The 15,477-nt window shown below is 42.6% G+C and overlaps 1 protein-coding gene across 1 annotated transcript in view; it reads right to left on the reverse strand.

The window, feature by feature from the left end:
* Positions 1-10,039, reverse strand: part of Cog7 (component of oligomeric golgi complex 7) — a 63,137-nt gene extending 53,098 nt beyond the window's left edge. Inside the window, exons 1-4 of the mRNA XM_076840591.2 lie at positions 9,704-10,039; positions 5,739-5,887; positions 5,306-5,422; positions 2,400-2,568 (exon numbers count right to left, since the gene is read on the reverse strand). Coding sequence (XP_076696706.2) covers positions 2,400-2,568; positions 5,306-5,422; positions 5,739-5,887; positions 9,704-9,872 — 604 coding nt within the window. The 5' untranslated portion in view covers positions 9,873-10,039. The remainder of the gene's footprint in view (positions 1-2,399; positions 2,569-5,305; positions 5,423-5,738; positions 5,888-9,703) is intronic.
* Between the last annotated feature and the right edge of the window lie 5,438 nt (positions 10,040-15,477).

Raw genomic sequence — 15,477 nt, forward strand, 5'->3', positions numbered from 1 at the left:
ATGCTATTTAAATACTAATAGAGCAAGAAGGAAAAAAATGAAGGTTTTCCAAGGTGGCTTCCAAGAAGCCAACACAATCATGATACCACAACCCAGCAAAGATATTCACTTATGGTATCTCAATAAAAAAAATCTAAATAAGATTAACAAATATCTAGCAGTACATTTATACACATACACACACAGAGTAAACACGCAAGGTTTGTTCTTAAAATGCAAGAATGGAGTCATACTCAAAATGTTATTTATGATTTATCAAGTTAGTAGGTGAGTGGAAATAAAAATAACAAATTAATCCTGATAGATGCTGAAAAGGCACTTAATAAATTTGGCAATAATTTTTATTTTTTTAAAAATTATCTAAGTGCTCACTTTGATAGTATAATAAATAAATAAATCTTACCTAACACAATAGTGCCTTATTTCTGCCTCTGGAGCTACTGCATAACCCAGGAACTACAGAGAAAAAGATTCTCAGCTGGAAACAGAGGCACACAATTCTCCAGAGCTGAACTGAAGGGACAGCAATTTGATAAGGCTTCACTACCCTGGAAGGGGGCCAGACCTTCCAGGCCTTACCTCTGGAGCCAAGAGTGGGGAGAAACTGCCTTCTAGGGGAGCAGTGTGACCACGGGCACAGGAGGCTAAGCTCACTCATCCACACTGCTTATCAACTATCCAGAGGGCCATTCTCCAAGAGTTTTGTCCAGTTGGAGGGACCATACATCCCAACTGGCCCTGAACAGTCCTGGTTTATGTTGTCCCAGATTAATTAGGAAAGCTCTCCCTTCAGTCATAAAAAGTGTTCATCTGCAGCAGCACAGATGACCCTGGAGGGCATCATGTTAAGTGAAATACGCCAGGCAACGAAATACAAACAATGTATGACGACTTCTGTGTGTGGAATCTATGAAAGCTGAACTTAGTGAAGGAGAGCGGACTGGTAGCTGCCAGGGCCGGAGGTGGGGGAAATAGAGGATGTTGGTCAAAGGGTACACACTGTCAACAGATGAGTCAGTTCTGGGGATCTAATACACAGCATGGTGAATATACAGCTACTAACAATGTGCTGTGTAATTGAAATTTGCTAACAGTAAATCTTAAGTGTTCTCAGCACAGTAAGAAAAAGTAGTAACTATGTGTAGCAGTTTTGACATGGTATCCCCCAAAAGCTCATGTGACACAATACAAGGTTTGGAGGAGAAATGATTGGGTTATATCTTTAACCTAATCCCTGATAGGGATTAACTGAGTGGCAACTGAAGTGGTGGGTGTGGCTGGGAGGAAGTGGGGCAGTGGGGGGCGTGGCTTTGGGGTATATTTTTCTCTGGCAAGTGGTCTCTCTCTCTGCTTCCTGATCACCATGTGAGCTGCTTCCCTCTACCATACTTTTCTGCCATGGTGTTCCACCTGACCTCAAGCTTCAAGGAATGGAGCTGCCACCTATAGACTAAGATCTCTGAAACTGTGAACCTTCAAATCAACTTTTCCTCCTCTACAACTGTTCTGGTTGGGTCTTTTAGTCACAGCAGTGAAAAAGCTGACTAAAACACTATGTGAGGTGATGGATACACTACCTAGGTATCAAATCCTCAGATTGCACATCTAAATATACACAATTCTACTAGAGAACTCAACTGCTGAAAAATAACATAACATCACAGTATTCTTGATAAGGGTCAAAACTTATTCCAATGTCACATTTAAGATTTGTACATTTCTCTAAATATAAACTTTATCCAATAATTATAATCTAATTTTGAACTGTACTTATTGATATGAATACTGAAGTATTTAGGATTGAAGTGTACTAATGTTTGCAACTTTGAAATGGCATCAGAAAGACTAAGATGGGTTGATGGATGGTAGGTAGACACGTGATAAAGCAAACTGCAGCATAACACTAATGCTGGAATCCAGAGGTATGTTCACGACATTTGTTTCAACTTTTCTGTATGTTTGAAAATTTCACATAAGATGTTCAAAACACATAAGCATCATAAGTTATAATTTAGTTCCATTTTCTTCCCTTTGTAGTACTGGTTATTGAACCCAGGGCTTTACACATACTACCCAAGAGCTATACAACTGAGCTATACCCCTCACCCTTTTTTAAATTTATTTATTTTTTAGTACTGAAAATTTAACTCAGGGGTGCTTTACCACTGAGCTATATCCTCGGCCCTTTTAATTTTTTTTCATTTGAGATAGGGTCTCACTAAGTTGCTGAGGCTGGCCTCAAACTTGTGATCCCCCTGCCTCAGCCTCTTGAGATATGTGCCATGGTGCGTAGCTACTTCTAATCTTAGAATCAACATCAAGACATTTTCAAGACTGAAGACTCAGAAAGTCTTACCTTTATAAAGAAATGTGCAGACACAAGAAAGAGCCATACTCACCTACAGACTGAGAAGTGAATGCTGCTACAATCTGGGGACTGGCCAGGGCCTCCAGTCTGTTCTTCAAGGCCTCTAAGTGCACACATTTTTCTGAGTAGTCTGGTGTATCCACAAGCATTGTCAAGCTGTTCTGCATGCCGGTTAGCTTGGCAGAAATCACAGTGATATCCTGTAAAAAAATGAGAATAGAGGGTATTTATTTTAAAAGACTCCAGCTACCTCAATTGGGATTGAATAAAATACAGAAAAAGGCAACTCTTAATATAATAAAATGGCCAATAAACATTATGTTCAACATTATTGGTACTCAAATAACTGCAAATTAAAACAAGAATGTGCCATTTTCCTCTAAAAAAACTGGGAAAGTTTTAAAAAATTATGATAGCTATTGTTTGGTGAAGATGAAAAAAAAAAAAAAAAGACACTCTGGTGTCATACATGTCTGCTGACTTACTCCAACAGCAACGTGACAAGAGTCTTAAAAATACATCACTTAACTTGGTATTTTCTCTTCCAGAAATGATTATTTCTTTAAAGGATATAGAGATATTGCTGTATTATAATTAATGTGATTGTAGTGTTAAAATAACAAAGCCTAGAAGCAACATAAATCTTCTATTATAACAAATAAAATATAAATTATGGCTCACTCATAATGGTATGTGGAATACTGTACAGCCACCCAAAATTATGTTTTTGAAATGTACTAAATAAAGGTATTGTGTCCAACTACAACTAAAAAATAAATATTAAAAAAAATTTTACAACTTACTATTAAAAGAAATAAACACTATAAAAAAGTATATAGACACGAGTCCCAATTTTGTTTCATATACAACAATGTAATACATGTAATACATACATATATATTAGTTATACACAGGTATAACTGAATGTACACAGACATTACATCTGCATACATACAAAATACATACCTAAGTAAAAAAGTGTACAAACATGTATAAAAAATACCTAATAGGGGCTGTAGCTGTAGCTCAGTGGTAGAGTGCTTGCATAGTATGGATGAGGCACTGGGTTTGATCTTCAAACCACATAAAAATAAATAAATAAATAAAATAAACTTATAAAAATTATTTTTAAAAAATCCTTTACAGGCTTAAAAAGTATATTTCTGGGGTCTAGAAATATGGAACATTTTCTTTCTTTCCTTGTGTATTGAATTCCTCAAATCTTGTAAGATACACATAAATGAGTTTTTTAATTAGAAAAATAATGAATTAAGAAAGTACTACGTGATAGTATTCCAGCATTCAATGAGCTAGGATGTATCAGACACTGTATCAGACATCTGAGACTCCCAGATGAGTCAGGTCACATTACAAAGATGTGCTCACAACTCAGTGGGATAGAAAGATTCTGATGCAACTTCAGAACAATGGCTCACATGTTACAGGAGCAATCAGTTTTGCCTTGGAGAGTCAAGGAGCCGTCGTAGGGCAGAGCTGTGAAGGGTGGTGCTCTGACTGGACCTAGAGGGACGAGCGGAGGTCCACTCTGATGCAAAGAAAAGCAGAAGGACAGTTCAGGCAGAGAACTGAAGAGCAGAAGGAGATGGCACGTTGGTCTGGAACAGTCACGGGTGGACAGACATGGAGGGGGCAGCCAGGGAAAGGCTGAAAGGCAGGCCACAACCTGCCCTGAAATAGGCCACCCTGTTAGGGGCTCAGAATCTATCCAGAAGAGAATGGGAAATCACTGAAAGTTAAAATGCAGCGGAGGGGAGGGAGACAAGGAAATGGAAGGTGCCAATTTATGCTTTAGGATATCCCCGTGGTCGCATGTGGAAGATAAATTAGTGTGGCAAAGAGACCAATGGACAGCTATCTTAACGGTCCAGGAACAAATGATTAAAAGCATGACTAGAATCCCAGCAGAGATAAAAAGAACAGCTATAACTGAACAGGAAAGAAGGAGCAGTTAAGGCTTCTGGCGTTTCTAGGCTAAATGCTTGGATGGAAAATGGCCCTATTAACCAGGATGGGGAAACCCAAGAAAGAGTGATGGTTTATGGCTTTGGAGAGAAATAAACAATTCAGCGGGGCATGGTGGTGCATACCTGTAATCCCAACTACTCAGGGGGCTGAGGTACCAAGATCCTAAGTTCAAGGTCAGCCTGGTAACTTAAAAAGATCATGTCTCAAAATAAAAAATAAAAAGGGCTGGAGATGTAGCTCCGTGGTAGAGCACTGGCCTAGCATGCACGAGGCCCTGAGGTCTAATTCTGAAAAAAATAAAAATAAAAACAGAATTCAGTTTTTGAAATGCCAAATGCTAAGGAGAGTCCAGCTGGATATTGCTGGTCTTGTGGGCAGTTAGTTTCAAGTATCAGGAGAGTAAAGGGCAGAAAAACAGGATGTATCTAAACTACTAATTGACATTAGTAGTTAAAATAGTAAACCACTAATGTTAATTATTACAACCAGAAACCTTATTTATTTATTTATTGTAGTCCTTGGGGACTGAGCCCCATGCACGTTAGGCAAGCACTCTACCACTCAGCCACATTTCCAGGCCTTCTTTTTCCTTTTGAGACAGGGTCTAAGTTGTCCAGCTGGTCCCACACTTGCCACTCCCCAGCGTCAGCCTCCAAGTAGCTGAACTGCAGCTGTGCGGCACCACCCGGCGTGGGCATGTTGGCTGAGGCTTCTCCTCCACTCATCTCCATGACCAAGAGGCTTCATCAGGCAAGGTGTGCAAAGTGTGCGGGGGGAGAACTGAGAGCAGTTTCAGATTTTCCCTACAGGACGTCTGAACATTTCTGTCTACCGCGAATGACATCCCTGGAGGTTGGGGATATTCTGATGAGAGGCTATCGCATTTGCTTTCCCCAAATCTCAAGCTTTTGCCTAAATGAATTTCCAACATCCCCTAAATAAGACGCCTACTTGAGTCTTAAATGTCTCCTCAATATCGGCGCTCAGCGTGCTCCACTTGTCCGCTTCTTGAAGAGACTCAGCAGCAAGCTGCATCCTGGACTTCACCTGGTCGATTTCCACCAATACCTGAAAGGAAATGAAGCAAAATGAAGCAGGGTTCCTTTTCCTCTACCTCCCCCCAGTGACCTGAAGCATGAGTCTCGTGGCATGCTCCTCCTTCGGGTAGTTTCTGTACCCCAAAGCACCAATCACCTAGTCGATTTTGCTCAGCATGCTGAAGAGATACGTAAGTGGAAAGGACGAAGCTGGAAGGTGACTAGAGTGATGGCTAGAATTCTGAGTTCAGGCTGGCCTCTGGCAATGCTGTGCTGTCCACCATCCCCTGTGAGAGTGAACACCTTCCAAAAGCCAGAATCCCCGCGCAGGGCAGGAGCCGAAATACCTGCATCGACTGCGATGTGTCCTGTTCAAATTTTTTTATGTCTTCCTTGACAAGAATCATTTGTTCTTTTAGAAAAGATGCCTCCTGTTTAAGAGCTTCAACATCACGGAGCACTTTGGGCATGTTCTGCAGGGCCTGGTGACTTGTTTCTGCAGCAAAAATCAAGAACAGCAACATGCACAAACGGTAAAAATTGGAACAATCACCAGTGAAAACTTTGAAATATGAGAGACAACAGAGAGAAAACTGCCTGAAGCAGTTCAAATCACACAGCTTTTAGAGCCTGCGCCAAGTGTCAGGCAGGAGACAGGATGGTGGGGAGGAGGCCTTGGTAAGGTCCATGTCCTCCTCCTGCCTCAGTGTCCTAAGTATCTTGGACTACAGGCATGTGCCACCACGCCCAGTAACTTTTGGCAATTCTTAGGATAAGTAACACTTTCCTAGGCACCATGGCTGCCATATTGCAGACCCTGAATACAAAGTGAGTCACATACTGAATCCAGGTATTTTTAAGTTTGAGGGATTATGAAGGTCAAGGGTGACCCTAGTTGATGAGCGGAGTCCACGGCAACCAGGTTGCAGCCGATAAATAGTGGGGAGTCTCTAGTTAATCCAGTGGTTCTCAAACCTGAACCTGTTTCAGAATTACCCAGTTTCTCTCTCAGTAGGTGTGGGGTAGACCCGAGATCTGCATTTCTAATCCATCTTCAAACAACAATGCTCACTAGCCTGCTCCTTCTGCTCCCCTCATCAGACTGAGAAGGCAAATTGTACCCCTAGAACTATGGCACCAGAGTCTAGGTGGCCACTCTGTGGTCTACACAGGGACATGCCAGGGACATGACTGGTTTCTTCAGGCAGTCCTTTCAAAAATGATGTCATCCAAGACCAGGTGATGGTGCTTTATCACTTAAACAATTTTATGAAATAGTCAAAAGTATGATGAGAAAGGAGCAATGCTAATTCATGGTCATTCCAAAATGTAGTCCACCGAGCATCAGTGTCAATGGTTAAAACGCAGGTCCCGGGGCCACCTGCCAGAGATTTTTATTTAGTAGGTTTTTGAAATCAAAGAATCTGTGTTTTATAATGAATATTCCAAGTATAGAATACAATTTGAAAATCTTTGCAGACCATGATGTGTAATCTGGATTGGGAGGTCACCAGCAGAACCCTTTAGCCCTTGAAGAGCAATTCACTGGGGAATCAAGCAAAGGAGTCCACAGTCTCCTGCTCCACCCGTGCACTGAATGGAACCTTAACATCCTGATGACGTGCTGTAGAAACCTGCTCATTCAACTCTGCCACAAAATAGCAATACTGACCCAAGTGCAGGTCCAAGGCTGAGAGACCAGGGTCAGAACATGAAAAGGTTTCTTCAACTGACTCAACAGAGCTGACATGGCCATAGCCACGTCTCCCATTGGCTAAACCTCAGTCACTCTTCAGGTCCTGCAGAGCCCCTGTGAACCTCTTTTTCCCTCTCCTTAGCATCCCCAAATTTAGCTGTTTCCTATATCTATCTTAAAAATTATTTCTAACAGATGGTGGCGCACACCTGTAATTCCCAGACACTTGGGAGGCTGAGGCAAGAAGAATGCAAGTTTGAGGCCAGCCTCAACAACTTGAAGCCCTAAGCAAATTAGTGAGACTGTCTCAAAGCAAAATAAAAAAGGTCTGGGGATGTGGCTCAGTGGTTAAGTGTCCCTGGGTTCAATTCCTTGTACCAAAAACAAAAACAACAACAAAGGAAAAACTCTGTCTTTGGGGGAAGTGCTGGGGAGTGATATTGGGCAAATCATATTCTTATATGTGTGCATGTACAAATGTAAAACAAATTCCATCATTATGTACAACTATAATGTACCAATAAAATATGTGGAAAGAGGGGAAAAAACTCTCTCTTCCAGTGGTTGCCTCCCTCTTGAAGGGTCAGGGCATTTTCTGGAGTGACAGCAACATTCTGTGTTTTGGAGTCAGTCTAAGTTATAGGAGTTGAATACACTTGCCCAAACTTGGCAAACTCCTCGGATAAGACCCATGCATCTCACCTATGTAAACTTTAGCTAAAAGAAAACGGTAAATAAATATTGAACTCTACTGTTTCGGGTTCTAACTGAAATTTCAAGAAATGAAACATACCAATATATAAACCTACAGCTGATTTTGAAATACACCAAAAAAAAAAAAATTAGATGGATCAATGAATAGAGGGAATGGATCAATGGACAGATTGGTGGTAAAGCAGGAACAGTAAAATGTTAATTGCATAATCTAGATGGTGAGTTTATGGATGTCCACTTCACCGTGGCTTAGTTCAAGAATCTGCTATAATCCTTCATTTTCTCTCCCTCTTATCCCCCATTCCAATCCATCAGCAAATTCTCCCCTTTCTTGCTCCTAAAAATATCTTGAAGTTCCCACCTCTCATGTTTACTGCCATTACCCGACTTGGAGCCCCATTATCATCTCTCTTTCACAATCGTGAACATTTAGTGGAAGGACCCAGCAATGTTTTTGTTTGTTGTTTGGTACCAGATTGAACCCAGGGGTGCTTAACCACTGATCCACACCCCCAGGTTTTTTAATTTTTTTTTTTTTTTTTTTTTAATTTTGAGTCAGGGTCTCGATAATTTGCTTAGGGCCTTGCTAAATGACCGAGCCTGGCTTTGAATTTGCAATCCCCCTGCCTCAGCCTCCCAAGCCACTGGAATTACAGGTATGTGCCACCATGCCCAGCTGTTCAGGGGCTCTTTATCAGTGAACTACCTCCCCACAATTAAAAAGGCTCTCACAAATTTCCAAATATTCCCAAAGATAAGGGCAAAGTGGAAGAAAAGGTTTTGTAGTCCACTTTCCCATTTCCTTAACACATATAAAGCACTTTAGAACGTCATGTGATGTATACCAAGTCCTCAAGTGTCTGTTATTACACTATTATTCATGTCCTCCCTTTGCCCTAGGAAGTTCTCATTCAAGGCCTACCGCAGGGAAAGCCCTTTATGATTCTCCCAGACAAGAGATAACTGCACTTTTCTGCCAGCTCTCAGGGCTCCAGGTTCTAGTCTCCTTAAAGCCACCCTTCATTAAAATTTAACTATTTACATACTTTCCCCACAGGCAGCAAGCTGCAGAGAGTTAACTTTTCATCCCCAGGACCCATTTCTTGATACAAGACAGGAGATGCTCCCTAATTACTTAAAAAAAAAAAAAAAATGCAAAGTACAATAAAGAATCTGCACTGAAAGAAAACCTCTAGTTCCCTCTAGTTCCTTTCCTTAAACAATGAGCTTATCTATAAAACAAAGTACTATTTACTATTCGGTTTTAGCGGAAGCAATTTGTTTGCTTTTTCCAACAAAGCCTAGCAGAGGGCTGGTGTTCGGAAGGTACTGAATCAACACAGAGCAAAATAAAGTCAAACAGAGGAAGTATTTGACGTGGCTACTGATGGATATATTTTTTTATATATATATATAACTAACTATCCTTTAAAAAATGGTTGAAGTTTCCACTCTGGCCAGCCTATCTTCCCCCATTAACATAAAGATCCATTAAAATATTATTTCATCCGGGCGGCTCAGGAGGCTGAGGCAGGAGGATCTTGAGTTCAAAGCCAGCCTCAGCATATTAGCGAGACCCTAAGCAACTCAGTGAGACCCTGTCTCTAAATAAAACACACACACAAAAAAAAGGGCTCGGGGGTGTGGTTCAGTGGTTAGGCGCCCTTGGGTTCAATACCGGGTACCCCCAACACTCCCCTAAAAAAAAAGAAAGAAAACTAATGTGCGAAATTTGCAAGTGTTAAAGACAGTGCAGCAGCAGGCTGAGGCTTCCTCCGGGATGCAGTCAGGTCTGCAGGGCTATTTACTGCCCAATCCGGGCACGGCCAGGGCACGCCGAGCTCACTTCTGTCAGCCGGGCTCAGGGGAGGGGCTGGGGGGCCGGGCCCCCGCGCGACTCACCCTCCACGGCGTGGTTCACCTCCTGGATGAACAGCTGCAGCTTCATCACCAGGGTGGCTGCGTGGCCGTCTGCCTTCCCGGCGGCCGAGTCTTTCGGGCCAGCCCTGAAGGCCGCATTGATCCACTCTTTCACGTCGAAGTCGTCGGCCAGGAACTTGGAGAAGTCCATGGCGACACGGCCTCAGGCCTGACGTCCAGGCCCGAAGAGTAGGCTCCGGGCGGCCACGGGGACGTCGAAGCGGGCGACACGGCGAGAACACCGAAGCTGGCCTCTACAGCGCCCGCAACTCGCCAGGCTGCAGCCCCTCAGTCAACGGGCTGGGGCTGCGACGGGAATGAGCCTCACCGCGCGCCGTACTCCTTCCGGAAGTGGGCGGCCGTTACCATAGCGACTGCCGGCGCTTGGGAGGCGATCCGGGAAGCGCGAGCTCCAGGCAAGTAGGGTCGTCCCGGTTCGTGCTAACAGGTTTTAGCGCGTTTAATGTGCACAGTCCTTGAGTACTGCTGGTCTCCCCAACGTCCAGATGAAGATCAGAGGCAGTTAAGTAAGACTCGGGCCAGCTGGCCCTGGCGCCTGGTGTTCTACTGCTCTCCCAGGGGAGGCAGGGGAAGCCCGTGTGATCTGGCCTCTGCCCACCACTCTTCCTGCGGGTCTCACCTCGCTGTAGCCCTGTTGCCCTCCTTTCCCGAAACACCGCCTTGAAAACCACCAGTTCTTGCCCTTATGGTTTCTTCTAGCCTAAAACAAACAACGTGACACCTAGGAAACGAGAGACTATGTAGGAGGCTTCCTATGTCATAGGAACCCCAACTTTATTCAACTACTTGAGAGCCTCCTGCCTCAGCCTCCCAAGTAACGGGGATTACAGGTGTGCCACCGCGCCCAGCTAAGTCACTTGATTTTGACAAAGATGAAAAGGCCATCAGTGGAGGATTTCCAACAAATGATCCTGAGATAACTGTATATTGGAATGTAATAATTTTTGCTATTCCTTCAATCAGCTGGTATTTTGGGCCTTTCGAAAATTTGCCCATTTCATTTAACTAATAATTTGGGGCATAAGATTGTTCATAATACTACCTTATAATCCATTTTAATTTCTTTAGAAGTGATAGTATGTCCCTCTTTGTTTCTTTAATTTTATCACTTGTTCCCCCCCCCCTTTGTCAATTTGGCTGATATTTGTCAGTTTCATTACTCTTTTTAAAAAAACCACTTTTCCTTTATTGCAACCTTTTCTGTTTTTTATTTTCTACCATTGATTTCTGCACTCATCAGTTTCCTTTCTTCTGTTTTCTATGAATTTAATTTGCTCTTCTTTGTCTAATATGTTAAACTGGAATTTTAGGCTACTGATCTGAAACCTTTCTTCAATTTTTTTTCTTTTTTGGTGGGGTGCAGTGGGGTTGGGTACTGGGGATTGAACCCTGGCGTGCTTAACCACTAAGCCACATCCCCAGCCCTCTTTATTTTGTATTTACAGACAGGGTCTCATTAAGTTGCTCACTAATTGGCTGAGGCTAGCTTTGAATTCGTGATTCTCCTGCTTCAATCTCCTTATCCCCTGGGATTACAGGCATGGGCCACCATGCACAGCACTTTTCTTCTTTTCTAATATAGGCATTTTAAATTACCAGTGTAATTAAAAGCACTGGTTTAGTTAGATCCCATAAATTCTGAAGTTTTCATTTTCATTTGATTCATTTTCATATTCACACTATGACTTCTTTAATCCATAGGTTAAATGTGTTATTTCATTTCCAAAAAGTTGAATATTTCTCAGATTTTTCCCTATTGTTGGTTTCTAGTTTAATTCCATGTGATCAAAAACATTCCTGGTGTGATTGAAACTCTTAATTGTGTGGAGACTTGTTATGACCTAATATTGGCCTATTCCTTGCAATGTTGTGTGTACTTGAAAAGAATATGTATCCACAGTCACTGGGTGGAGTAGTAAAGTTGATTACCAGTTTGGTTGAAATGTTTTAAATCCTTATAGTTGTTCTATCAAGTACTGAAATCTCCAACATTTGTCGAATTTATTAACCTAATATTATTCAATGGACCTTTGTCTCACATAGGTTTTTATTTTTTTTCTCCTGGTGGTGGTGGTGCTAGGGATTGAACCCAGGACCTTGTGCATGCAAGGCAAGCACTCTACCAAGAGAGCTATATCCCCAGCCCTCTCAGAATATTCTTATCTTAAAGTCTACTTTGTTGGATATTAATATACCCATTTCAGCTTTCTTAGGGCTACTGTTTGCAAGGCTAATCTTTTATATTCTTTTACTTTCAACCACATTGTGACCTTAGAGGGTCTTTCATAAACAGCATATAGTTGGACCTAGTTTTGCTTTTCTTAATATGGGCTGACAACTTCTGCCTTTAGATGGGGATGCTCAGATCACTCAAATTTAATGTAACTATTTTGAAATAATTAGGTTCACATTTGCCATTTTCTTCTTAAATCCTCTCTATTCCATTTTTATTTCTCTGTCTCTTTTTTGGACCCTCTGTTCCTCCTTTAGTATTAAATGAACATTTTTTTTCAGCGCTAGGGATCAAACCTGAGGTCTGATGCATGCTAGCCAGGCACTCTATCATGAATCACACCCCCAGCCCCCAAATGAGCATTTTAAAATATACTATTTTGACTCCTCTGATTTATTTACTATATATTTTAATCATTTTGTTATCAATTGTTCTAGGGATTAATATACAGTTTCTTTTTCTTTTTTCTTTTCTTTTTTTTTTTTTTTTTTGGTAGCGAGGATTGAACTCAGTGGCACTTGTACCATACCCAGCCCTTTTTATATTATATTTAGACAGGATCTTGCTAAATTGCTTAGGCCTTGCTACGTTGCTGAAGCTGGCTTTGAACTTGCAATCCCCCTGCCTCAGCCTCTAGGATTACAGGTGTGTGCCTCCACGCCTGGCTGATTGAGTCATTCCTTTTTTTTAATATTTATTTTTTAATTGTAGTTGGACACAATACCTTTATTTTATTTTTTTATCTTTATGTGGTGCTGAGGATCAAACCCAGGGCCTCACACATGCCAGGCGAGCGCTCTACTGCTGAGCCACAACCCTAACCCCTGATTGGGTCATTCTTATTGATCTGTTTTCAAGTTCATTGTTTCCTCTGTCATCTCAAATCTGTTGAGTGATAGTGAAGTTTTCATTTCAATTTACTGTACTTTTCAACTCCAGGATTTTTAGTTATTTTTATGCTATCTTGGTATTGAAAATCACTATTGTGTGTTGTCATGTTTTCTTTTTTATCCCTATTGCTGGAGATTGAACCCTTGAACCCAGGGCCTTGTACCACTGAATCACAACTGAGCAGTAAACATGATTTTCTGTTTTCCTTTGGGGGAAAAATCTCTATATATTGAATGAAATAGCTGCTGTGAAGACCACCTGCCAAGTCCATCCTCTGGAGACATTCAGAGAGAGTTTCCATTTACTACTCTTTCTCCCTCAGTATGAGTCATCCTTCCTGTTTCTTTATGTTATGTTTTTATTGAAAACTGAACGTTGCCGTTGCTGTACTGTAGTACGAGAACAGATTCTGAACTTCTGGAGGTCATCGCTGTCCTTGCTCAGTAGCTTGCCTGAACTGACTTTGTGAACTATCTCCCTTATGGTATGTGGTCACTGATGTCTCTGCTCAGATTTTTGATTCTATTTTTAATTTGTTTTCTAAATCTAGCATCCTATCTCCACAAAGCTTAGTGGCAGTTAACGATCAAACTAAAATTGTGCTACCATTTTGAGACAGTAAGTCTGCATGGCGGGGACACATTCAAAGTTCAGGCCATGTTCAGGTGTGGCCCGGCATGTCCTGGCCACTCTGCCCTTCTGTGCTTGTTCAGTGTCTGACGGTGGGCTCAGTGTCAGCCAGGATTGTGTGGCTAGCCTGGGCTCTCTGGCCACTTATGAAGCTGTACACCACCTCAGGCAAGGAATACACTCTCTCTACTGATGACCACCACCTCAAACTCGCCCTCCCCACTTGCACACCTCAGCCCCTGCCCCTAATGTCAGGAAAAAAGAAGCCACCAGATCCTCTGAGTTGGGGGGAGGGGAAGGGGAGGAGCACCCCCAGGAAAAAGTGACACAGACTGCAGATGTCCATGTCCAAACCTCAGCAAGCGTGAGGGCTTCTCTCATTGTCAACTCCCTTTGCTTGGTTTCAACCACTGAAATGATCACCCCAAATTTCCAGGCTCATAGCTGTTTTTTGGAAAGGGGATTTTTCATTCTCTTTACTTGTCCACATTCAAAAGTTCTTCCCCTAAGTCCACCCTTTTTGAGACATGCAAGAGTGAGTTGACCTTTGCTACATGGCCCTAAGCCATGTCCAGGTCCCCCAGATTAGCTTAACATGGGGAAGTTCCACGTCTTACCAAATGCGCCCAGGAGGCCCTCTCTGATGGACATGTGAAACGTTGCTGGGGTAGAAGAAGAGGGCATCGGAAGATGTGGGATGCTGAGCCACCGATCCTGAATTTGCTTAATATTCTCCTGTGATCCCGTGAATAGGAAGGAATACCAGCATGTCACAGCATGAGACAGACCACAGTCACCAGCACCACCACACGTGTAATTCCTTCTACCAGTTGTGTCTCTCATGAGCAGAGCGTAGGAACTCAACAGAAGAAACACCTGAAAATGTTAACAGGACCTGAGGCGGACGCTCAGGGACCAGAATTAAGTCACAGCTGCATGTCTGGGCCCTTGGGATAAGCCACACCACTAGCAGGGGAGACATGCTGTCCTCTTCAGAGCACACCCTCCTGCCCTGCAGGGTCAGTGCAGAGTGCAGATTAGCGGAGTACAGGATCTGTCCATCCAGGTCAGTAAGAGAGCATGGAAGGTTCCTCACGTTTTTACAAACTTTTACAGCTTAAAGCTTACTTTTTCTTACCCATCTTTTTAATCCTCACGACCTTTCAAGGTGTTAGTCTTTCTTTTCTGCAGAACTGGGGGCTGAACTCAGAGGCATGTTGTAGCTCTTTTCATTTTTATGTATTTATTTTTGGTACCAGGGATTGAACTCGGGGGCACTTAACTATTGAGCCCCATCCCCAGCCCTTTTTTGTATGTTAGTTAGAGACAGGGTCTCGCTGAGTTGCTTAGGGCCTCACTAAGTTGCTGAGGCTGGCTTTGAACTCGTGATCATCCTGCCTCAGCTGTCTCAGCTACTGGGATTACAGGCCTGCGCCACCCGCCTGGCTTCATTTATAATTCTGAGACAGGTTCTCAATAAGTTGCCCTTGCTGGTCTCAAATTTATGATCCTCCTGCTTCAGCCTCCCAGGTAACTCAAATTATAAATACGTGCCACGACATCCAGCATTTTTTCTGTTTCAGAAAGAAGAAATTAAAGCTCAGGTGTGGCTGAGCTTGGATGAGGCTGTACTGTGGAGACACTTGAATGCTGGGGAAATTGGTTTTATTTAATCAAAGTAATCAAAGGTCATAATTAAAGAAATGGCAGATTTGTACTTCAGGGAGATTTAGTAGAGTTGGGAAGATGGTGGAGGACAGTATACTTAGCAAATGGCTGTCCTGGGAGAAGTTACAGAATAAAGATAGAAGGGAAGACTGTAAGAATCACAGGGCAAGAAAGCACCAAGGGGTATGGCAAGGGCTGCTAGTTCTCCCCTGATTTCCGCTTCACACGCTGGGCCTGTAGACTCCCAGAATAAAGATGAATCCCAATGTCCTTTAAAATTAGGGATGTTGTCGTCCCAGCTACTACGGAGGCT

This window comes from Callospermophilus lateralis, chromosome 19, assembly GCF_048772815.1.
Source record: "Callospermophilus lateralis isolate mCalLat2 chromosome 19, mCalLat2.hap1, whole genome shotgun sequence".
NCBI classification, from domain to species: Eukaryota; Metazoa; Chordata; class Mammalia; order Rodentia; family Sciuridae; genus Callospermophilus; species Callospermophilus lateralis.